The sequence below is a fragment of the Agelaius phoeniceus genome, chromosome 23 (genome assembly GCF_051311805.1).
Source record: "Agelaius phoeniceus isolate bAgePho1 chromosome 23, bAgePho1.hap1, whole genome shotgun sequence".
Taxonomy (NCBI): Eukaryota; Metazoa; Chordata; class Aves; order Passeriformes; family Icteridae; genus Agelaius; species Agelaius phoeniceus.
The window spans coordinates 2,074,610-2,099,412 of record NC_135287.1 but is presented as its reverse complement, the minus strand read 5'-3'; the positions used below and the strand labels follow the sequence as shown (position 1 = coordinate 2,099,412).

Sequence of the window (24,803 nt, the reverse complement as noted above, 5' to 3'; positions counted from 1 at the left end):
CTGGGATTGGGCTCATGTGGTTGTTTCTAATTAATGGCCAATCACAGCCCAGCTGGCTTGGACTCTCTGTCCAAGACACAAGCCTTTGTTATCATTCTTTCTTTTTCTATTCTTAGCCAGCCTTCTGATGAAATCCTTTCTTCTATTCTTTTAGTATCGTTTTAATGTAATATATATCATAAAAAAATAAATCAAGACTTCTGAAACATGGAGTCAGATCCTCGTCTCTTCCCTCATCCTCAGACCCCTGTGAACACTGTCACACTGCCAGGCACCAGCAGGACCCCCTTGCTGGCCCCGAGCTCCTCAAGGAGCCTCTCTCATGGGGGGCACTTCTGCAGCCACTGAAACCCCCAAGGGCAGGAACAAAAGGGGACAATAAAGGCACCACGGTGAAGAGCAAGAAGGCAAGAACACTAACCCTGCTTTCAAAAACCCCAGGCTGGATCCTTGTGAAGTCACAAGCGTGTCATAAAAGCTTAAGGAAGAAAAAAGGAGGAAAAAAGAGAGAACCACTTTAGAACTCTTTCTATTTCCTTAATGGATTTTGTACGTGTGGCTCCTGTTTCTCAGTGTTTCTCTGTAATGTTGCCTTGTTCTTTCAAACAAAGGCTGAGACTCTTCTCTGTTTGTGACTTCCAAGGGAAATAACACTGCCAGTGCCAGGGCATTGCTTTTCAGATGTCTCAACGCCCACGGATGGTGAGAAGGCCCGAAAATCCTGTTTAACAACCCAGAAAACAGAGGAAGGCACCTACACAATGATATTGCCACGGTCTGTGCTGCAGCAGGACCTTGAAGCCCCTTCCATCTCTAAAGCCAGAGTCTGTGACAGGCTTTTAAAGCTCTCTGAAGGCTGAAATCTGTTTGCATGAGTTCCTGGCTGAATTATTTCAGCTTGCAGCCTCCTGTGCCCAAACCAGCAACCGGGAGCAGCAGAAAGTTAAATTTTCATTACCCAAGAGGAGTGAGTATTGTAGTAGGAAGCGAGGGACTCACCGAGGGAACAATGACTCATTAGAAATGGAGACATTGTGGCTGCTTTTATGTAAGTGAAGCTTTGAATGTCCATTGTGCTCTGAAAAGAATTAGTCCTTTTTGTTGAGGAGAGCATAGAAGTGGAGAAGGAGGACTAAGAGCTCCTTGTCAAAATATTACTGTTCTGAAATGAAAGGCCTGGTGATTAGGAGTGGTGGGACATTCTCCTTGTCCCTCAGTGGGAAGAGCTGATCCCTCCCTCAGCTTGGAGCCGTCACGAAGCGTGGTGGGAGGATGATCAAGGGCTGCTGTGAGACATCCTAATCCTACACAACATCCCAGGAGGGGCTTGCTTCAGACCAAGCAGATCCCACCTGATGGAAATCAGGGCATTTTGGCCCAGGGGCTGAAATTACAGCTGATTTCAGGAAAATCAGCCCAGCTTGGGGCTGGTTTCTTGTGGCACGACACCTGGAGATGGAGCTGTCTCTTGGTCATGGAGAGGGTTGGGAAGAGATGGCCCCGTGCCCACAATCCCCAGCAGAGCAGGGCCTGGCTCTGCACCACCCCACACAGCTCCTGCTGTGGCTCTGTGACAAACAGGCTGGTTCCCAGTGCTCCTTTGGGTCCCCTCCCTGGAGCCAAGGACACCGAGCCCCTGCACAGGGCCCATCGTGCTCCAGAACACGCGCCCACATTGATTTTCAGATGAGGAGGAAGAGCAAGCAGACAAAAGCTTTACATTATTTACAAAGCTCTCTGGAATTGTCAGTCATGGGGAAGCACAGGGAGGAGCTGTGCAGGCAGCAGAGCTGCTCATGACCTGCCTGCAGCCCAATTCCCTCTCTGGTGGGACACAACACCCAGACCTGCACTGAGGTGGAGCCCAAGGCCTGGCCAGGTACAGAGCACAGGGAAGAGGGAGCCACGAGTTCCCAGGGGCAAGGATTTCTCCAGACAAGGACAGAGATGAGCTTTTCCTACAGCATCAGAGAAGCAAAGAGCTGTGGCTGCCCAGACAGGAGCAGAGGTTTGGCACAGTGATGCTGTCCTCAGTGAGGGGATGTGGATCAGCCTCCCCACAGGACAGCCCCTTGCTGGTGATGGCCACAGCCATGTCAGACACTGCCTTGGGCTTCACTGCACAAATAAGAGAGGTAGCTTGAGTTCAGCCCTTGCATAAGATTTCTGTTTTTTAAAATTTGGCTTCCTTGGGGAGAAAATAAAATCAAATCTGTTTGAACAAAAATGTCAGTTTGGCCTTTTTTGAAGAGACTGCGTAAGTCCAGCTCACATGGCCTCAGTGCTGAATTATTCAACTTGAAAGAAACCAAAGCACAGCACAAAGTCAAGGGATGACTCAGGTGTATGCATGGTGCTGGTCACTGACCAGCTGTGTGACCTGGCAGAGGAGGGAAGCAGGAGCTGAGCTCGTGCCTTGCTCACCCACAGGCACACAGGGAGATGAGGCTTTCCCTGGAAGCACAGCCTGGGGGTCCCCATTGGTTCCACCTCTGCAGCTCCCAGGGGAAGGTGTGGGATGCACTGAGGTGAAATCAAAGCCAAAGGGATGCCCAGGAAAAAGCAATGAAAAGTAGGGCAATGAATGTGGGGAAGGGGCTGGAGCACCAGGACAGGCTGAGGGAGGCTGGAGGAAAGGAGGCTCAGGGGGGACCTTCTCCCTCTCCACGACTCCCTGGCTGCAGGGGGCAGCCAGGTGTGGGGCAGACTCTGCTCCCAGGGAACAAGGGACAGGACAAGGAAATGGCCTCACGTGACAGCAGGGGAGGTTCAGGTTGGATATTAAGGAAAGTGTTCTTCACAGAAAGGGTTGCAAAGCATTGGAAGGTGTGGTGGTGTTCACAGGGGGCCCAGGACAAGGGAAGAGATGAGAATGTTGACTCCATGTTTCAGAAGGCTGATTTATTATTTTATGGTATATATTGTATTAAAACTATACTAAAAGAATAGAAGAAAGGATTTCATCAGAAGGCTAGCAAAGAAAGGAAGTGGAATGATAACAAAAGCTCGTGAATCTCAGAGAGTCCGAGCCAGCTGACTGTGACTGGCCATTAATTAGAAACAACCACCATGGACCAATCAAAGATGCACCTGTTGCACTCCACAGCAGCAGATAATTATAATTTTTCTTTTCCTTTGAGGCTTCTCAGGAGAAAAATCCTGGCAAAGGGATTTTTCAGAAAATATCATGACTACAGGAAGGGGCTGTCCAGGGCAGGGGTGGGGTCCCTGTTGCTGGGGTGTTCACAAAAGATGTGGATGTGGCACTTGGGGACATGGCTTAGTGATGAATATGTTGGAGGTGCTGGGTTGAGGGTTGGACTTGATGATCTTAAGTCGTTTTCAAATAAATGACCCTGTGGTCCTAATGCCAGCTGCCAGAGCAGAGTTTAAGGTGCAAAGCCAGTGCTCTGCTCTCCTGCCTGGCCCCTGGGAACGCATGGTCTCCTGGCCGTGACCAGCTCTCAGCAAGCCCACGTGCTGCGCTGAGCTCATCCCACAGTGATGTCAGATATTTTCCTAGCACTGCTTTGAGAGGAACCATCAACATCCCACTGTGTCCACTAAGTAGCTTCAAACAGGAAACAGGGAAATTTTGAGTAAGATATTAAACCTTTCAGAGTTCTTTTTGTCTATTAGTCACAGAGGCAAGAGATCTGAACTATCGAGTGTTCTGCTGGCTTTGATACCCACATGAAATCCCAGCACTGCTTTCAAAGTCGCTGTGAGGAGTTTGATCAGCCATGCAGAAAGGGCTGAAATGTCATCGCTGCTCTGCTATTAGCTGCCGATTGGGAAAGGTGTAAGAGTATCCTTACCGTGGGATATTTATTAGCAAACTCTTCCCAGCAGCAGCCTGGAGAATTACCTCTTGTGAGATTAAAGGCCTGCTCCTGGGAGCTGCACTGATAGGAAACAAACTAATGTACTGCATCGAGGTGCCAAAGAGCAGCATTCAAGTGACCGTACAGACTGGATCACACTGAATATTCCAGCTGCATGCATGGATCCAGGCTCCATGGATGGTTCCAGGCTCCACAGATGGCTCCTGGCTCCATGGATGGTTCCTGGTTCCAGGGATGGCTCCAGGCTCTGTGGATGGATGGCTCCAGGCTCTGTGGATGGTTCCAGGCTTCGTGGATGGTTCCAGGCTTTGTGGATGGCTCCAGGCTCCATGGATGGATGGCTCCAGGCTCCGTGGATGGCTCCAAGCTCTATGGGTGGTTCCAGACTCCACAGATGGCTCCAGGCTCCGTGGATGGTTCCTGGTCTGTGAATGGCTCCAGGCTCTGTGGATGGCTCCAGGCTCCGTTGGATGGTTCCTGGTCTGTGAATGGCTCCAGGCTTTATAGATGGCTCCAGGCTCTCTGGATGGCTCCAGGCTCTGTGGATGGCTCCAGGCTCTCTGGATGGCTCCAGGCTCTCTGGATGGCTCCTGGCTCCATGGATGACTCCAAGCTCCCATGATGGCTCCAGGCTGCTCCGCTCTCCCAGCCTCTCCTGCTGCCCAGATACACCAAGCTCTGAGCAGGCAGCGTTATCTCCTATTAGACAAGCTGCCAGAGCAGGGATGTGTGCTTTGGAGCACACAGGACTTTTGCAGGGTTGGAGACAGAGGCAGCAAACTGGATTAGGTGGTGTTTTACCCAAGGCCAGCATGGGAGGAGGGGGAAAAGCAAGCAAGCAGTTGCAGGGGGGTGCCAGAGGAGCTGAGGGGTCAGCAAGAGGCAAAGCTGGTGGTGTCACTAAAGCTGTGGCAGAGAGGTGTGAGAGCTTCCCAGTGCCTGGGCTGCCGTGGCTCCCTCTCCAGGGGCAGCTGTAAGCTCTGAGCCTGTGCCAAGGCTGCTCAGGGCACAGGTGATGCCTGTCCTTGCTGGGAACAGGGACAGTGGCACCAGCAGCTGTTCCAGAGGCACTGGAAACCCTGGGCAGGCCCTGAGCACCAATCCCTCATGGAGACAGGAGCAGAGGGGAATAGATTTCCTCCCATTGATCCACCTGCAGGCCTGGCTCCACTGAGCACTGCCAACGACTCTAAGAAATATTTTGTTACCAGTGGCACAATAAGAAATCACCATTTATTCTCCTGTCAAGCTGCAGTGTCCTGGCACAGCTCCCCAGGCCAGGCTGATGGGCTCAGGGGGGAGAACAGAGCAGGGGATGCTCCTGCCCTGGTAATTCCAGCCAAGCCAAGCAGCTCTCTCTGTGGCAACTCCAGCTGCTTTTTGGATGATAACTATTTGTAGCTCAGAAAGGAGGTGGCAGGTCCCCAGCTGCAGGAGTCTTGCACAGACACTCCTGGGACCTAAAACCTCCCACCTGAATCCACAGAACTTTTCCTTCTAAAAATAACAGCAGATATGCAAAGCAGTGGGCAGCAGCTGCCTGCACCAGGTCTTCCAGATAAAATCCTTAAGGATTTTATCCCTTGTGACCTTCTGAAATCTCTCAGGTGATCCCCCCTTTCCTGGATTACAGTAAATCCAAGTGCCTCCCCTTTGCCCACCCTTTGTTCCCAGATCAGGGCTGCTCTTTTGAAATAGAGTCCTTTAAATCTCAGCTCATCTTTGAGTTAGAGGGCACAGAGGACACTCGTCTGTAGGAAAACGAGAAGGATGAATAATCCATTTCACAAACGATTTGGAGATTTCAAAGTCTGGCTCTGCTCCCAGGAAGAGCTGCAACTGGAAGTTGTGCAGTTCACGGGGTGGAAAATTAGAGCAAAGAGCTTGCCTTGGGTCGCACCATGTTTCACTTCCATCCTCGTTTTTCAAAATCTGTTATCACAAGCTATGAGGCATGGAGAGAAATCAGAATGAAGATGCAGCTCAGAACAGAAAATGCAGATATTAAATGTTACATTCTCTGCATATGGAAGTGGGGTTGGATGATCTTTAAGGTCCCCTCCAACCCAAACTGCTCTGGGATTCTATAATATTAAAATGAGTGGAAAATTCTGCTCCTTCTCACAATAATTTTAACTAGTCTTGCTGTGATTGGTGAGACATTGTATAGATTGGAGAATCCATCCAAGGAGGGGTTAAATGAGTCTCTCTACAGGGTGTTTCCATCTCTGCAGGTGTTGAAAGTTCCACCATCAAAGATTTCCTGTCAATACTTTCCTGAACAAGAAATTCCTTGGTGGCACCAAAGCTCACGGATGGAGGGAAGAGAAGGCAGGAATAAATCTTATTATTGCCCTGCAAGGCTGGGAAGCTGCTGTCTGCATGAAACATCACCTGGGTGGCTTTTGGGGGAGCTCCTGGCCAGATGAGCTCTGGGATATTGCAGAGCAGGCTGTGGACTCGCTCCAGCTCCTGCTGTTTACCAGAGCAGGGCGGGATTGCTCGGGGTTGTGCTGTGTGAATTGTCAGCTCTGAAGATGAAGTGGAGTGAGAATTAGCAGGTTTCTGCTATAATTATTGTTTGCTTGGATTTTTACAAGTGGAAGTGATTGTAAATATGTGCATTTTTTTTTACACATGTAAGATTCATATTTAAAATTAAAACAAATTATTCTGAAAAACAGCCTAAAGTGAAGTATATGCAATATAAACACAAAAAAAAAAGTGGCAGGGGGGAGGCAGGAGGGGTTGGAGATGCTGAGATGAACAGACAAGGAGCAGATCATCTCTGAGAAGGAAATATTTCACACATGTGTCCATCTTGTTATCCCAGGAAAGTGCTTAAAAATTCACTTACTTCTCTGTCTATATGTGGGAGTGTAATAAAAGCTCTCCTCCACGAAAATCTTGGCTACACTATCCCCAGAGCCAAGGAAATGTCTAGAAAGTTCATTTATCCATCACAGAAGAGGCCAGTGACCTGCACCACTGCTGACAACAACCAGCTGGTGCTTTTTACCTGGGTTTTACCCAGTAAAGCAAAGAACCATGAAAAATGAGAGGCAACGTGAATCCAGTCAATATTTACAGCCCTGCAAGTGCTTTGTCAGCCCAGGTGCAGGCCTGGGAGAAGGCCCAGGGAAGGGGCTGTGCCCTGTCAGACAGACCCCGGGGCTTCTCCCCTTCCCTGCTGGAGAGGGAGGCTGGGGGGGACTTGGATTATTGAACACGGATTTTGCTTTTTGTTTTGTCACCAACTCCTTCTCAATGTTCCCCACTGCAGAGTCAATGGCTGCCTGGTGCAAAAGCCCGGTCCAAGAGCAGATTAGCACATTGCAGCCTGCTGTGTTAATTAGCAGGTAATGAGAGATGCTGTCAATAAACTCAGCTGTGTCTGACCCCCCTCCTGGGCGCTGCCTGCAGGACTCAGAGTGAGGAGCCCTGCTGGGGTCACTTAGGAGATGATGTGCTCTCAGCCCAGAGCAGAGGCACAGCTTTGGGAGAGCTCACATAAGCAGCACAGCAACAAATGCCTTTCACTCGGGGTCTTGGGGACAGGGGGGAAATGCTTTTCCACCTGGTTTGCTGGTAGAGGAGCCCTTGCTCAGGGTTCAGAGCTGGTAGTGTGAAGCCAGGAGTCAAAATGAAAGGAACTTCATTATTGTTAATCAGGAGTTGGACTCTGTGATCCTTGTAGATCCCTTCCAAGTCAGTGTATTCTAGAATTGCATTATTCTGTAAGTATAGAATTATACTCCCCTGGAGTAAATCAGTGGATCTCTCCCCAAGGATTCCCCACTCTTGAGAACTTATCCGCAGTGGGGATAAATACCCCCAAGGAAAAATAAACAAAAAACTACATAAATAAAGAAATAAGGCTCTTTTGCAGCTTAAATCAGAACAAATTTCAAATGCAGGTCCCTTCTCAGGCTGAAATCCTGAGGAATGGTGAGAGGAAAGTCCCCAAACAGTAACAGTTGCCTGTGCCACGTCCATCTCTGACTTGAGGAAAAGCTCCCTGCCTTCAAGGTGGCAGGAACATAACCTGTTTGAGGCCTCAGAGAGAGACACATAACCATCATCATCATCGTTTTTAAGGAGCAATGTGCACCACGGTGCCTTATGGACACCTATAAATTACCCAGCACCCGCCTGCCAGCTCAGCCTAAGCTCGATATTGCCTGCAGTAATTATTTGGATCAAATGCAGTTTATCTGCTTCATATTTGTGTTTCTGTGCTCTCTGGTAACTTATAAATGTCATTGCAGTGTTTATTTGTTATAATGAAACTTAATGACGTTTGAAACCAATAGCTGTGGTTGCAGGCTGCAGGTTCGAAGTAATCTCTTCATCTTTGGAGCAGGAGGCCCAATGATAACATTAAATTATCCCACAGAAAAGGAAGATGTATGCAGACAGATATTCAGGCCTGTGTATTATTCATTGGAGAGATGACTAGCAATGAGCCACAGTGCCTAAGGCGACGGACTCAAAGCATTGTCACCCAGCAAGGCAAATGTTCCTGTCCAAGGGGAGCCAGTTGTCAAGCCACGAGCCCAAGTGCATCTCAATCTGTTTTATTAAACCTTCGAAGGCATGCTGGGTGCCAGCCGCCCGTGTGAGATGGCTGGCAGGGAAGAAATGAGGTGGGGCTACTGTAAAACAGCAGAGCTGTGTCAGGAGGGGGAGCATCCAGCTTGGGGAGGCATCAGAGGGGTGGGTGTTGGAAGCCAGGACGTCCCTCTGGCTGCCCTGGATTGCTCCAGCCCCAGCCCGGGGGGCTCAGAGACCTTGGCACAGAGCCCAAGACACCTGTGCCTTTTTTTGAACCATGGAAAAAATTACCAAGCTTATATGAGGATCTGCAAGCCACAAAAGTTTAAGTAAAATGATAGTTAGTTTGTCACAGAGTGAAAAGTAGGATTTTGGGGTTTTTAGAATGGGGGCTTGGGGTCCCAAGATGGAAGAATTTGGGCACGCCTTGTCCTTCCTTCTCCTTCTTCTTGGCCTCCATCTTCTGGGTGATGGTGCCACTTTTCGATTGGTTTAAGGTAGGAACACACTGTCTAACATAGGTGATAGGTATTGGAAAATAATTGTAAATAAAGTACAGGTAGTTTTTAGTATAAAAAGACAACACCACCCTGAGGGTGGGCAGTGTGCCACTGACTGACCTGCTGAAAACAGACCTCAGCAGGCCAGGGAAAGAATGTTACAGATAACAGAAAAATAAACAACCTTGAAAACCAGAACAGAAGAATCTTGACTCCTTCTTCGGTTCTGGGCTGGGAAAAGAGACTCTGACACCCATTGGGGTCAGCCAGGACCACAGAGACCCCTGAGAGCTGGGAGCAGAGCAGGAGCTTGGCAGTGCTGGGACCCCACCCCAGCCAGCTGCTGGGTGCTGCTGGCTGTTCTCCCTCCATGCAAGACCCAGAATAAACTTTTCTTGCTTTGCTTCAGGCACAGCTCCTTGTCCTCCCTCCTTCTGAATAATTTCCTCCCTTGGTTTCTATTTCTGCGTGTATTTATAGACTCTGGTCGTGTCTCCCCTTGAGCCTCCTCCAGACTATATAAATTTACCTCCTCCAGTCTCTCCTCTTACAACCTGCTGTCGAATCCCTGGGCCATTCCTGGCACTGCAGTCAGAATTCTCCCTGGCTTTGCTCCGTGCTCCCCCCTGCAGGTCCCGTCCCACCGCAGCCCACGTGGAGCTGCACAATTACTGCTGCTGAGCACCTCGGGACCTGCTGAAGCAAAATGCCCGTGGCAACAGCCAGGAACATCTTTTCCCTCAGCTCCCTCCGTGCTGTCAGGAGTGTGGAAGTACCCAGCACACAAAGAGCTTTAACCCCTGCAGCACAGCTGAGCTGTGCAACTTCTGGTTTTCAGCTGCTTTCCTTCACATGAGCTGGGCTGGGGCTCCCACACCTCCTGCTCAGGCTGCTGCATCCCCCAGGAATATGGAAACAACCTCACTAGAGCCCTCCTCACAAGGGCAGGGAAACTTTAGGGTCTGCAGGAAAGTGGACCCTGGTGAAGTTTGGCTTTTTGTCTTCACCTGCTTCTCCTGCACAGGGTCAGACAGGTCTGGAAACGCCCTGTGCTGCAGCAGCTGCCCCCAGCAGCAAAGCTCCATCCTCTGCTCTGGCCCTGAGCAATGGGACAGCGTGGCCAGAGGGGGAGGGAAGGGGCTCTGCCCTGCTCAGATGAGACCCCACCTGCAGAGCTGCCTCCAGCTGGGGGGCTGTCATCATTGGAAGGACATGAACCAAATGAAGTGAGGCCAGAGAGGCCATGGAGCTGCTCCAGGGCTGGAGCCCCTCTGCTCTGGAGGAGGCTGGGAGAGCTGGGGGTGCTCACCTGGAGAGGAGAAGGCTCCAGGGAGAGCTCAGAGCCCCTGCCAGGGCCTGAAGGGGCTCCAGGAGAGCTGGAGAGGGACTGGGGACAAGGGATGGAGGGACAGGACCCAGGGAATGGCTCCCAGTGCCAGAGGGCAGGGATGGATGGGATATTGGGAATTGGGAATTGTTCCCTGTGAGGGTGGGCAGGCCCTGGCACAGGGTGCCCAGAGCAGCTGGGGCTGCCCCTGGATCCCTGGCAGTGCCCAAGGCCAGGCTGGATGGGGTTTGGAGCTGCCTGGGACAGGGGAAGGTGTCCCTGCCATGGCAGGGGATTGGAACAAGATGGTCTTTAAGGCCCCTTCCAAACCAAACCATTCCATAATTCTTTGATTCTGTGACACTCATGAGTCCCTTTTCTTTCCCAGGGCTGTTGTGTGAAGCCATTCCACATCCCTGAACTACCCTGAGAGTGCCAATGTTTAGAGCTTCATCTCATGTGATTGCAGGGCAAGATTGTTTCCCCCCAGACCCTCCAAGGACCAGCCCATGGGGCACATCCATCCCTGCCATCTCTGGGGTCCCTGCCCTGGGCACCTGTGGGGCAGGGAGGTGACCCCTGCCCAGGGCAGACCCTACAAGCAAGCCCTGGTCAGTGCTTTATTCAGTGAGCACCAGGAGTGCAGGGAAGCCTGGGCAGCTCACTCACTTCACCCCCTGAGCACCTGGATGGCAACCAGAGACCTTTACTGGCAGACAGGCTACCTGATGACAACTGACAGGAGAAATTCATCTTCGTTACTCGCAATCCTTACACAGCCAGAGCTAGAGAACCCCCTGCAAGGCTCCCACCACTGAGAGCTCATCCCAGCCCCCAGCTCTGATTTCCCTGTGAGCAGACCTCTTTTCCAGCTGGGAGCACCTTGGATTTACTGACACAGCTGTCCCTGGGTCCTTGCAGCCCCCAGAGCCTGGGCAGGTCTCCCATCCACACTCCCACTGGGTCTAACATTGCTTAAAACCTCAGTGACATCGATTAATGAGGAGGAGAGACCTGTGCAGGGCCACCTGCAATGCCCTTGATGGAAACCCTTGAAAAGGGAGTTAATTCTGGACTCTGGCCGCGCTCAGCTCGGAGGGGATGCAAGCTCTGCCACCTCCCAAGCAGCTCTGGGAACAAACAAGTTGACAAATGAGGCTGCCTCTTAATGAAGCTGCAGCCAAAGTCAATACTCGGCCCTTCTATCAGGGCACAGATCAAAGATGGTCTCAAGGGCAAACGACCTGGCAGGGGTGGGACAGCTGTCACTCTCAGGAGGGAGGGATGGCTCCAAATGAAAAGGAGCAGCCTCAGAAGCAGAGGGAGACAAGGGCAACTTGCAGGAGCAGAAAGGAAAAGGATTTAGAATAGGAGACATACAGAAGGTGGGGGAAGCTTTTCTTCCAGGCCTGGAGTGCCCTGTCTGCAGTTAAATCCTGGTATTCTCTCTGTCTCCACCATCACTGCTGCACATCCAGAGCTACATCCTCACAAACCTGTATTTCAGCTATTTCTCTGCAGAAGTTTTCCTTTTCCTCCCACCCAGCTGACAAAAGATGAGATAGGGAAGGATTAAGGTTCCCCCATCTATTTACAAGTATCTCGAGGGGTTTAAAACTTCACCTCCAAGTTAGGTACACTTGGGGTGATTTTCTGGGGGCAGGGATGGGCAAGAAGGAAGGAAAACAGCACAAGAGATAAAGAGACCCCTCCCACAACAACAAATCAGCTCCCCAAAATCTACAGCTGTTTGCAGCTTGGAGGAAGGATATTCTCACCAGGGAGAGAATGACCTTTAGATCCAGCAATATTCACTGCACCCTCCAAGCCAGCACTTCAGGCTGTCCCCTGTCCCACAGAGCAGCCTCACTACAGGGAGTGGCTGGGACAGGAGCCCTTTGGTGGATGGTGGCAGCTGGGACTCACCTGGGACAGGACAGGAGCCCTTTGGTGGATGGTGGCAGCTGGGATCACCTGGGACAGGACAGGACAGGAGCCCTTTGGTGGATGATGGGAGCTGGGACTCACCTGGGGCAGGACAGGAGCCCTTTGGTGGATGGTGGCAGCTGGGATCACCTGGGACAGGACAGGACAGGAGCCCTTTGGTGGATGATGGGAGCTGGGACTCACCTGGGGCAGGACAGGAGCCCTTTGGTGGATGGTGGCAGCTGGGATCACCTGGGACAGGACAGGAGCCCTTTGGTGGATGGTGGGAGCTGGGATCACCTGGGACAGGACAGGAGCCCTTTGGTGGATGGTGGCAGCTGGGATCACCTGGGACAGGACAGGAGCCCTTTGGTGGATGGTGGGAGCTGGGATCACCTGGGACAGGACAGGAGCCCTTTGGTGGATGGTGGCAGCTGGGATCACCTGGGACAGGCCACCCCTGATCCCAGCCTGGCTTGGACAAACCCCTGGATGCAATTCCATACCCGGCTCTGGCTGGCTGGGAGCAGGCTCCTGGGGCAGGGATTGTTCTCTCATGTTTGGGAGGTGCCACAGCACCTGGCCCAGCACAGGGACTTGGCCCTCAGCTGAAGGTGAGCCCACCCTGTCCTTTCCTGTCTCCAGAAAAATCCATGGGCAGCTCGGCTCCCCCTTTGAAAGCTCCAGGATTGAGCACTGGTCTGAGCTGATGGCAACAGCGACCCAGCATACTTATCTCCAGGTCAGCTGAAATATTTCATTTAGCTTCTAAAGGAGTCAATGCCTTTCTCTCTTTCTTCCTTTATTTTAAATCTCGGAATGCTACTGACTCTCATGAATATTGATGAGGATCATTAGTCACTGAACATTTCACTTCCCTTCTCTTTTCCCGTCTATATAAAAGCTTCATCTTTGTTAAAGGGAAAAAAAAAAAACCTCCATCTCAAGTTATATCTTTGGATATGCTTTAAGATTAGCTCCATTAATACATTTATAGAGGAGTAAATACCCATGGGAGCAAATAAAGGGTATAAAAGGGCAGGGAAATACTGACTCTGAGACTGGTGCTGCACTGGAGGGAACTGGGAAGGTTTGTGGCTGATGTTCTTTGCCCTCTGAAGGTTCTAAATAATCCTTGCATTGACTGCCTGGCCCAGAGGATTCTCCTCACACACGATCCCTGCCTATCCTGCAGGTTTTTGACCATTCCCACTCCTTCCACCTTCATCATCAGCCTCAGCCTGAAGGCTTCAATCACACTGAGTGAACACAGGTGGGAGGGTTTGGCCAGATACAGCAAATAATTTGGGGCAAACAAGAAAAGCAGGACTTGCAGCATTCAGCTGGACACTTCACAACCAGATTTCCCTATTTCCTTATGATAAGAATTTTTAGAAGGGTTTAAAACAAGTCGGCTCAAACACAGCTGTGTGCATTGCTGGGTGCTTGGCAGTGTCTTTCACACAGTCCCACTTCACTGAGGAATGGAAGCAGGATCACTCTGCTGGCCTGAAACACACAATTTCATCCCATTTTGTCATTACAGCAGTGAAACAGAGCTGCCTCACACTGCTCCTGTAAGAGAGGAGCTTCATGCTGTGGGTTGGGACTGCAGGGATGGTGTTATGTGGCACACAGGGAAACCCTGGGGAAGGAGCTTCAAAATGAGTTATTTAAGCCTTTTCCAAGCACAGCAAAGCCACCAGCTCCCCAGTGCCCAGAACACCAGAGGGTTTCATCTTCACACCAGTCTTAGCTCCCACCCACAGCCTGTTGGGCTGGAAGTTCTCCAGTTTCTGCTCACAATTGCACAGCAGATTTCCTTGTGCTGGTTCAGGAGCCATTTCAATGGCAGACCTGGCTGTTTGTTGATCTGAAGGTGTCTCAGGGTGGGACTTACAAGGCTGCAGTGGTTTTAAGTGATATTCTAAGTGACAGGAGCTTGGTACTGCTTCATTGCTCCACTCTGGGCATCAGCAAACCATCTCTGCCTGCAGAAAGCACGTGGCTGCCTCCAGGAGAGGGAGGTTGGGGATCCAGAGCAGGCAGGAACAGTCCTGCTGTCTCCTTGCAGCCATGCCTGTGCCACACAGGTGCCCCCCAAAACAGCAGAAATGATGCTCTCCCTTTCTACAGCCTTGGGTAGAGATGTGCTATCACAATATTACCCCCTTTCTGACCAAAATCTGGATTGTTTTCTTGAAAGCAATGGCTTCCAGATACCTTGAGAGCTGGAGACTTCCACACAGCCAGGCTATCATGTCCATGTCAGGGGAATTTACTGTGACTGTGTTTACAGGGGTCTCAGGATGAGGGAAGAGACGAGGAACCTCACTCTCTTACCTTTTTTACTCCCTTACTCTCTCACCCTCTCATCCTCTCTCCCCCTCTCTTTCTCAGTCCTGCTCTGAGCTGTGGCTGGCAGCTCCCAGCAGGGCCCTGCACCCAGGCCCTTTGCAATAACCCACAAGTTCCACACCCTGGCTGCAGGGATCTCTGGTCTCTGTTGGTCCCCACTGTCCTATCCCCTCACATCCCACCACTACCTGCTCTTGTGAAGAGCCTCTCCAGCATAAGACTCTGAAATGTCTTTAGTGGGCTCCCCAGAGGCAGTCCCTGCAAGGGAGCAGTGCACAGATCCCACAGGATCCAGGTTCTCCTGTACACACCTGCAGGCTGAACAGCAGCTCCTGGAATGTCTGATGCTGCTACTCAGGGAGTGAGGAAGGATCGTATTCATTTATTTAAGACCATGCAGCAATAGCTTTCCACAGGGGACTGCTGCTCAAATCAATAGATAAAATGATACCCTTCAACCATTAACTGCTACAACAACACTGTTACCGTAAAGCTCCTGAGCTCTGATCAGATTTATGACCAGCAGAGTTGTTCAGCCGCTCCACAGCTGCTGTAGATGACTGGAACATCACGGATGGAGCTCTGCTCCCCCTCTCCAGAGGAGCAGAGAGCAGCAGGGAGTTGGGGAGAACAAGCAGCAGGTAACACAGGAATGCATTCCCTTGGCAGCATCCCTGGGAACGTGCGTGCTGCGCCAGCCAGGACTCAGCTCATGGCCACAAAGGTCCTGCCTTTCCCAGTGTTCCAGCTCACCCAACCCAGGCACAGTTTCCCCTGACACCAGACACAGGCAGCTCCCACACTGGTTTTCCTCAGGTTTCACTTACATCCCTGCCTTGTTCAGCTCCCAGACACACAAAACATCACGGAAATATCAATGAGACCTCTGAGATAACAACGCATCCTTAACAACTCCTTAAGAACAGCTCTATCCACTCTCCTCTTCCTTCCCAACGCCTTTGTCAGATAAAGAACAAAAGGCTCAGTGCAGCTCAGCAAGAGCTGCTGGCCCTAATCAATTGCTGAGTGACAATGCTGGTGAGGGAGCACCCCCATCACAGAGCGGGTGGCACCTTCACTGGGAGTGACAGCAGCCTGAGCAATGCAAAGTTCCCACTGCATCCTGTGCCTGGAGATCAGCTGATAACAGAACCACCATCCCTGGAGATCAGTATGGTGTTTCTGAGGTCCCCAGGACAAGGTGAGAGATGGGAATTTGACTCCATGTTCTCAGAAGGCTGATGTTTTATTTTATGATTATTATATTATATTATATTATATTATATTATATTATATTATATTCTGCTATACTAAAACTATGCTATAGAAAGAGAAAGGATACATCAGAAGGCTTAAAAAGAATGAATAATAAAAACCCGTGACTGACTCAGAGAGTCTGACACAGCTGGCTGTGATTGGCCATTAAGAAAAAACAATTCACATATTTGGATAAACAATCTCCAGACCACATTCCAGAGCAGCAAACACAGGAGAAGCTGAGGCTTCTCATCTTCCCAGGAGAAGAAATCCTGGCAAAGGGATTTTTCAGAAAATATGACAGTGACAGATCAGCTGATAAAGGAGCCACCACCGCTGCACCCCTTTGTGCCAGGGTTCCTGCAGCTTGCAGCAAAGCTTGGCAGAAATCCCATTTCCAGGGGGCAGACCATGCAAAGCCCAGAGGGCACAGCTGTGGGAAGATGCTGGGGTGCTGTTGGAGCTGTTTCTGGGCAGTTGGGATTTGCTGTATTGGCTGAGCAGAGGCAACACTGTTTGAACTAAACCAAGTGACACGTCACAGGTCTGCTCCCAAAGGACAGACCCTTTCCACTGTCAGGCCAGAGAACCAAGAGCAGTTTGACCTTCTACAGCAGCACTGAGGTTGTTGGCATCTGGTAGAGGAGAAAGGTCACGTTTTACAGGGATAAGAGGACTAGCTCCTATTTATCCTTGAGGCTCAGGAAGATTCATGCTCAGCCTGTGCTGCTGCAGATGTAAAAGTCACTTGCAAGATCCAGATTAAGTGTTCCCATAAATCCAAGTAATTCTGAGGCAGCAACTGCCTTGCTGGGCTGTTAATGGGTGGCACAAATATGCCACTGTGCCTCAGTGCCACGCTCTAATCAGAGGTTTTCCTGGCAGGAAGGGTTCACTGAACCCAGTTTGAACTATGGCAGGGAGCAGAGGAGGCGGTCAAGCAGAGAGACATTTGGAGCAGAGGCACAGCCAGCCTCTCTGAAATAGCCATTTTTCCCCAAAAGAGCAAGGACTCCATCCCAGAGCTCAGCTGGTTTCTCTCCAGGCAGTAACATGGGGCCTGACAGAGACAGGAGCTGCAAATCAGACCATTGCAGAAAGGATGCTCAGGCTCTGGGAGGAAAAAATATTGTGAGTCCCTCTGTTCTCCACTGGAGAAATGGAGGGGTATGGTGGGATGGATGATGAGGGGTGGGACATCAGAGGGACATGGAGCTGCAGGAGTGAGTCCAGTGAGGTCACGGAGCTGCTCCAGGGCTGGAGCCCCTCTGCTCTGGAGCCAGGCTGGGAGAGCTGGGGGTGCTCACCTGGAGAGGAGAAGGCTCCAGGGAGAGCTCAGAGCCCTTGCAGGGCCTAAAGGGGCTCCAGGAGAGCTGGAGAGGGACTGGGGACAAGGGATGGAGGGACAGGACACAGGGAATGGCTCCCAGTGCCAGAGGGAAGATGGGATGGATGGGATATTGGGAAGGAATTCCTCCCTGGGAGGGTGGGCAGGCCCTGGAACAGGCAGCTGGGGCTGCCCCTGGATCCCTGGCATTGTCCAAGGCCAGGCTGGATGGGGCTTGGAGCAACCTGGGACAGTGGAAGGTGTCCCTGGCACAGCAGGGGTGGAATGAGAGAAGCATTAAGTCCCTTACAAGATAAACCATTCCATGACTCTGTGATTCTGTGACTGAACTGGGCACACATCTGCCCACAGCTCTACAAGCAGCAACAAATCCACGCTCCGTGCCCACCACATTATCCAGGATTTCAATATTTGTGACATGCTTGAAAAATTTAACCCACTTTGGTGTTTAGATCCATCTCCTTCCCTCTTTGTCCTCCTTGGTGTTGTGTTTCTCCACCTCAGCACTGCTGCCCAGCTCCCCAGGGACCCCAGCTCTGCCCCGCAGCAGCGCTGCTGCAAAGGAGCTGCAGAAGGAGCTGCAGAAGGAGCTGCAGAAGGAGCTGCAGCCCTTGCTCCTGCAGGAGCTGCAGATTGCCTCAGAGAAGCTATTAAGAAGCAGTCAAATAGAGCAACCTTTCATTGACAAGGCACTCGGCCCTTTAAACGATTCCAAATAGTGTTTTCTTTTTATTGCTTTCTGCAGTTTAACAGCCTTGATTTCAAGTTACTTTGGCTTATGATAAACTCTGGATCTATAACACCTCTATTCTCTCCCTCTTTGGTCTCTCTTGCCTGCTTCTTCTTTATGTTTTTATTAAAAAAGATTCAGGAAAACAGATAGCAGATTAAAAGGGAAACAAATTGAAATGGGTCAAATGTATCTTGCTTAGATGACAGCCACCCCATTAGATACTTTTAAACAGGACAAATAATCCTTTTGGAAGCATAAGTGGGCTTTTACATTTATTCTAAATTACAAACCAAATGATTGCAGCCTCAAATGGAAGCACTGGCTAATTGCACTAATATCTCACTAATTCCAGCACCAAGGAATGGGGGAAAAAACGAACAATTTTCACCATTTTACCAATTATTCAATTTAGGCCAAGGTACATTATGCAAACCCTGGGTTGAGCTTCCTCTCCATTTTGTGATCTATGACAAGGACTGGAATTCCAGTTATTAATAATGGAGGAGCTATAATTATTCTAAGGATGGGTATGAGATAATTACAAGCCATAAACCCAGCTTTCATATGCACACACAATTCTCTCACTGTTTCTGGCAGCACCAAAACCTTGCTGCAGACTGGAGACACCCTGAAGCTCAGGACAAGCCCCCCATGCAGAGCTGCTCACAGGTCATGATGTGAAGCCAGAGCTGGGAACACGAGCAGGAACACGAGCAGCTGCCCAGCTCTGCAGGCAGGCAGGGGCTGGTCAGAATCAACCTTCTAGAGGCTGGAATTGGGTGATCCTGAAGGTTCCTTCCATCCCAAACACTGTATGACTCCATGGTTCTGGGATCCTAGAAGCTGCAGTCTGTGAGGGCTGCATGGATGCAGGAATCACCCCAAACAGAGCAGGCTGGTGGCTCTCCTTGCCTTTAGGTCACCACTGTCCCTGTCTCTCTGGGCCAACTCACCCCTGTCCCATATTTGATGTATGTGGATGAATTCCATCTTTCCCCCTTCCCCCAGGAACTTGCTGTTGGAGCAAGGCCAGAGGAGGCCATGAACTTGACAAGAGGATGGGAGCACCTTCCTGGAGAAGATTGGGTTGTGTGGAGACCTCACAGCCCCTGCCAGTATCTGAAGGAGCCACAGGGAAGCTGGAGAGGGACTCTGTCAGGAACTGTAGTGACAGGACAAGGGGGAATGGGTACAAATGGAAATTTAGATCAGATATCAGGAAGAAATCCTTCACTGTGAGAGTGGCGAGATACTGGCACAGGTTGTCCAGAAGGCTGTGGATGCCCCATCCCTGGAAGTGTCCAAGGCCAGGTTGGACAAGTCCTTGAGCACCCAAGTCTAGTGGGAAGTGTCCCTAAACATGGCAGGGGAAAGTTGGGACCAGATGATTTTTAAGGTCTCTTCCAACCCTTAACATTTTGGATTCTATGAACAAAAGAACAGAGCTTTCCATTAGTCCTTTCTAATAAGATCCCAAACCTTCAGAACAGAAGAGTCAAGGTGAGATTGCAGCTCAGACTGCGAAACTTTCAAAGCCTCACTCCTTACCCTCCCAAAACTGAAGATTCGTTTTATGCTGCCCAACAGCCCCAGGTGGCTTTTAAAGAAAAGTTGTGCCCCCAGGATCTGGACAGCCCTTCTCTGAGCTGATTTCTGCAGCCCTGAGCAGCAGAGGTGACCTGCCACGCGCTCCCTCTGGCACAGAAGGCAGAGCACTCGTTGCTATGTGGAGCTGCAGCTCTGCAGCACAGGCTCCTGGCTCTGCTGTGCTTTGTGTGGTGACTGGAGACACCTTGAATGCACAATCCACCAACGGAGAGCGGCTGCTGCTGGAGATAACTGCGGCACAGCCTCCTCCTGGCACAGCAGGCAGGGTTTGCATCCCTCTGAAGAGGAGAGTTTGTCCTTCCCTCAGCACAGATCATTAACCACTCACTGCTCCAGGAGGAAGAGGCTGCACCAAATCCTTCTGTCCCTTTCCCTCTCCATGCTGGGCACGGGGATGGAGCCCACCCCTCATACTCCAGGAGCTGTGTCCACCCCATGGAGATGCCACCTGTGGGGACATGAGAGCCAGCAAAGTGACTGGAAGGGGAGGTCAGAGAAGGGCAGGGAGCTGCCCTGCCCCGCTGCCCTGCGTGGGGGGACATTGTTGTAGGACCTTCCAGCAGCTGGTGGCTGGTGGGAACAGGTGGTGGAGGTGAAGGCTGACACCTCTCAGTGCTTAATCGTTCCCGTTAGTAGCTTTATGAATGGCAGCCAAAAAGTGCCATAATTGCTGCAGTGACGCTTGCTAATGACTCGAGTTAGATCTGGCAAGTAGTCAAAGGCAGGAGACAAGAAGTAAAATTGCAGGAGCTTGCATCTGAATTCCTGCCTTGGACCACTGCAGAGGAGAGCAGAGCAAACCCGGCTTGGGACCTGCAGGTATGGACAGGGAGGGACCAAGCATGATGGGTGAGCAGAGAGAGATATTCCAGCACCCCCCTGCCTGCCCCTGGGGAGAGAACTGCATGAGAAAGGAGAAATGGGAATAGAAGAACAAGCCCAAATTTTCAGAGGAGCTCAAAATCCTTTTTCTTGGGGGACGAAGGTGACCCACCCCTAGAAAACATCTTCCAAAATCACCTTGAATCAGGGGGGCACAAGCCCCAGGAGAAGCAGGGTAAGTCAGCCCACAGCATCACCTCCAGCCCCAGCAGCACCTCCCTTGCCCTGCAGGTGCCTCGGGACATCCAGGGCACCCGCCGGGGCTCCCACTGCTCCACACTCATGGCCATGGCAGAGCTGTTCCCAAGGAGCAATCCAGCCCCTCCTGAGCTAACAGCACGCTCCTCCTGATTATGTATCTGTTTCTGAATGTTAACAAACAGTTGGCAGCAGCTGATTGAGTGGGTTATTAGCAGAATGAAGACAGATGGTGGAGGATTAACTCCAGAGCGTCTTTATTGCGCGGCCGTCATTGCAGACAGCTCTCCCTCTCCCTCTGTCTGCAACTGCCACCAGCTCCATTTCACCCCACAGCTCCCAGTGCACACCAGAGTGTGGGCCCAGCACGAGACGAGCCCATCATCAATCACATGAGCACAGAGCAGCCACGCTGGAGCTGTGCCTTGCTGTTCCCCAGCCAAATTCCACCCCCAAATCCAGACTTTTCCTGCTGAGGGCTTTACAAAGCGAGAAGTGGTCGCACCTGATACAGCACAACAGGGCAAGGACAGTGCCCAAACTGTTTGCTGTGCCCATCACGTGGGGCCTGACAGCTGGGAGAGGCTCCAGCATTGCACCTGGGCCTGTCTGATCACTACACAGAGAGTGAGATGAGGAGCTGATGGAGCTGATGTGGGCAGAGGCACATCCATTTGTAGGGGGATAGAATATAAGTAAATAAAGATAGTATAGAAAGTAATCTTAACCCCTAAAGAGTTGCAGCTGGGTTAATTATTAAAGATTAGGAGCAGGCCTGATTTTAACAGGCCACAGTTGTAGCCAATAAGAAGAGTGTTATAAAAGAGTGGATTGGTTGGTTGAGGGGAACTGGAGTCAGCTGGCTCCTGTGAGGATAAGGAAGAGTTGGTGCCTAGAGGAGGTGCCTACAAAAAACCATCAAGGAGGTACAAAACTCTGGTAATATGGAACCCTTGCAATGTAATGACAATAGAACTCTTGTAATATAGTAACAACCAATGGTGACCCTGACGTGATTTGGGGAGAAGGACTAGAACTCTTGCACTATAATGACAACATCCATGGATACTGATCTTGGCTCCTCATCCTGGGGCCAGCTCAGCTGGAAGAGCCACCACTGCAGCCAGCTGGTCAACAAAGAGCACAATGCCACCAAAGGCCCTTGCTGGGCACCTCTAACCCAGATCTATTTTATCACACTGGGAGAAGTTGCCCAACTGATCTATGAGCATCCAGACTGGATCTTCTCTGTGAGGACAGCCAAAACCACCATGTTCACAGAATCTCCTGAGCTGGAGGGACCCACCAGGACCATCCAGTCCTACCCCTGTCCCTGCCCAGAACCCCCAACAACCCCACCCTGTCCATCCCTGGCAGCGCTGTCCAAACTCTCCTGGAGCTCTGTGGGCTGTGCCCATTCCCTGGGGAGCCTGGGCAGTGCCAGCACCGTCTGGGGGCAGAACCTGTTCCTGAAATCCAACCTAAGAAATTATTTCCTGTCAGAAAATTATTCTTCCACACTGTCAAGGCTTCTAACTCCTCTTTTACCTATCTCCCTCCAAGCCATTGTAGGTGTCTCCAGTAAATGACAGGAATGTTCTAATGGTCCCTGCAATTACCCGTTTCCTCTGGGATGGAGAACCCACACCTCATATTATCCCACTGCCCCACTGCCTTCCTGTGCTTTCAGTTTCCTCAGCTCCCTTGTAATTATTAATAGAGCTGCTCTTCAGCCTTTTTTTAAAGGGAGAAAAAGCTCTCACTTGGCACAAATATGAAGGGGGACCTGCTCTCTCTCCTCACCCTGGCAAGGGAACTGGCCCAAAGAGTCTGGCTCAGGCACCTTGGGCAGGAAATTCCTGTAGATGACCAGACACTGACCCCACCCCAGCTCACACACCGTACAGTGTGGATCTGTACTGCAATCCACCAAAACCCTGGGAAGCGGGATGTCTGCAATTGTCATCTGTAACTGCTTCTAATGAAAACACAAGTCCTAGGTGGTCCATGGTGTAGCCATGGAAATCCCCCTGACTTTTGTTTTTTGGCAGATTGTACCTTTAAACATAATGGCCCTGCAGCCTGCAGGGGCCAGAAACTGGCTGCATGTCAGGCAGAACACTTTGTTCCCTTTCCCTCACAAAAGCTTTACTTTTGGCCTTTCATGTTTCTTTGTTCTCTCCACACAAAGCCACGCTCAGCCTGAAAAGGGGGCTCACTTTGGCTGACGCAGGCTCTGAATCCATCAGGGGACAGAGCAATCCCAAAGGATTGGCAGGATGCCCAGGGTCCTGCCAGCTCTCCAACACTCTGTGAGCATCCCAGGGTCTGGGCACAGCCACAGACAGCCTGTCCAAGAGGCTGGAGGGACAGGAAGGTATTGAGAGGGAGGCTGCACCTTCTCACAGCACTAGTGTCCCATGGGGCAGCCCCTTCCCATTAAAAACAGCCTCTAATCAATGTTTAAAGAGCGTGTGGTAATTAACAAGCATGAGGTGAAGCCTTGTGAAGTACTTTCCTCATGTTATCAGCTCACTATCAGGGCTCCTGGGAACGTGAAGGAACCTTTGATCTTCTAACTGATATTTGAACCATAAACTTGCCTCTATGAGAGTTTTACTTCATGGAAACAAACTCACCTTTTACTCTCATGGAAAAAGGCTTCCTGCAGGAGCAGACACCCCCACAGCTAACTGCTGGCTAAACTCCATCCCATGCAGGGAAAAAGAATCATGCAATAGTTTGCTTTAGAAGGGACCTTTCAGGTTCACCCAACCCAAGCAGTGAGCAGGGACACCTTCCCCTAGACCAGGCTACTCAGCGCCCCATTCAGCCTGACCTTGGACGTTTCCAGAAAAGGAAGTGCAGCAGGGCAAGAGATCACACCCTTTGTCCGAATTATTTTCAATCAGAATCCCTAAAAAGGGTTAAATCCATGCTTGGGTCAAGTTTCCAGTTCCTAGAGTGACCTCACAGAAGCCAAACTCCCTGTGACACATCCTGGAGACCCTCCCATCTCGCAGGGCTCTGGGCTTCCTTCTCTCATCCAACATTAATCAGAGGGAGCTGCACCAGGGCTGGCTCCAGGAAAAGAAGCTACCAGAAGCAAGGATGGCAGTTCTTCTGAACATAAATAGTTTTTGTTTAGTTATTATGCTTCATAATTATTTATGATATTTCTATGGATTAATCAATGCTCATAAAGTACTTGGGGAATGACTGGAATATAAAATAGGGAGATTTTAGCAGAGGTTTGAAGAGCAATGTAATGGTGACTCTGAGAGGTTCAGAGGCACTGGAAACTGGATTCTGGAAGTGGCATGGTGACCACTGCCACCCTACTAGAACAAGAAGAGTAGATGCAGCAATTGCTGCAAGAGCTTCCTGTGGGACAAATCCTTTCTGTAGGAAAAGACAGTGGGTTTTGGATGGAACTACAAAGCTCCTGCTCTTCTCTTGCAGCTTCACACAGGGGGCTCCCCACATGCCCTCTAAGATGTTCCCAGAGATCAAAGGTGAAGCAGGATTTTCTCCTGGGTGGGAACAAGAACCCAGCACACTCTCAGAGGTGAAGCCCCTCACAATGAGATTGCTAAAGAGGAAGAAGAAGAAGAGAAGGTGAGAGAACTGCTCACCTTCAGTCATCCTGCGGTACTTCTCCTTGTACATGAACCCCAGTACTAGGCAGCATCCTCTTCCTGGGAGCCCCAGTTCTGCAAGAGAAGAGAGCGTGGGGTTAGACTGGGCTGGGGACAGGAGCAGGCTCCTGGGGCTGCTGCAGGGAGCAAATCCTGCTGGAGAAACCCTTCAGGAAAAGCACCAGGAAGGTGGGCACCTAACTGAAATCTTTGGTCAGCCTCACAGAGCTGAGCTTGGCTGGGCCCCAAGACTGTATCTAAAGACAGGAGGGTCAGCATCCTCTCCCTTGCCTGTCCTTAAGCTCTCCTCTATTCCAAGTGAGGCAATGAGCTGCATCTTCTTCCACAGCAGCGTGTTGCAACAACAGGACTCTTTCATCCCTTTCTCCCTTAGTGGGCAGCAAAGGGAAACGGGAAATGGGCCTCAGTAGGGAAGAGAATTCTGGCCTGAGGAATCTTGCTCTTTAGAAGCAAGCAAGTGGCCCTGTGAGCAGGAGAGTGCCAGAGTCTGAGGAGGCACAGGCCTTTGATGCCTTGATTTGTTAATGGGGCTTTTTGACTCTTGGTAACAAACAGAGAGATCTGAGCGTGGGTTTTTCCAGAAGTAGGCTGCGAGCACAGGCGCTCTC

General features: G+C 50.8%; 1 protein-coding gene across 3 annotated transcripts in view; it reads right to left on the bottom strand.

Moving 5' to 3' along the window:
* KIRREL3 (kirre like nephrin family adhesion molecule 3) overlaps window positions 1–24,803 on the bottom strand; it is a 403,514-nt gene that overhangs the window by 118,555 nt on the left and 260,156 nt on the right. For 2 of the 3 annotated variants that reach the window (XM_054647558.2, XM_077189823.1), the window contains exon 2: window positions 24,172–24,249. The exons of the other annotated variant lie outside the window; for it this stretch is intronic. In XM_054647558.2, coding sequence (XP_054503533.1) covers window positions 24,172–24,249 — 78 coding nt within the window. The remainder of the gene's footprint in view (window positions 1–24,171; window positions 24,250–24,803) is intronic. 3 annotated transcript variants of the gene reach the window in all.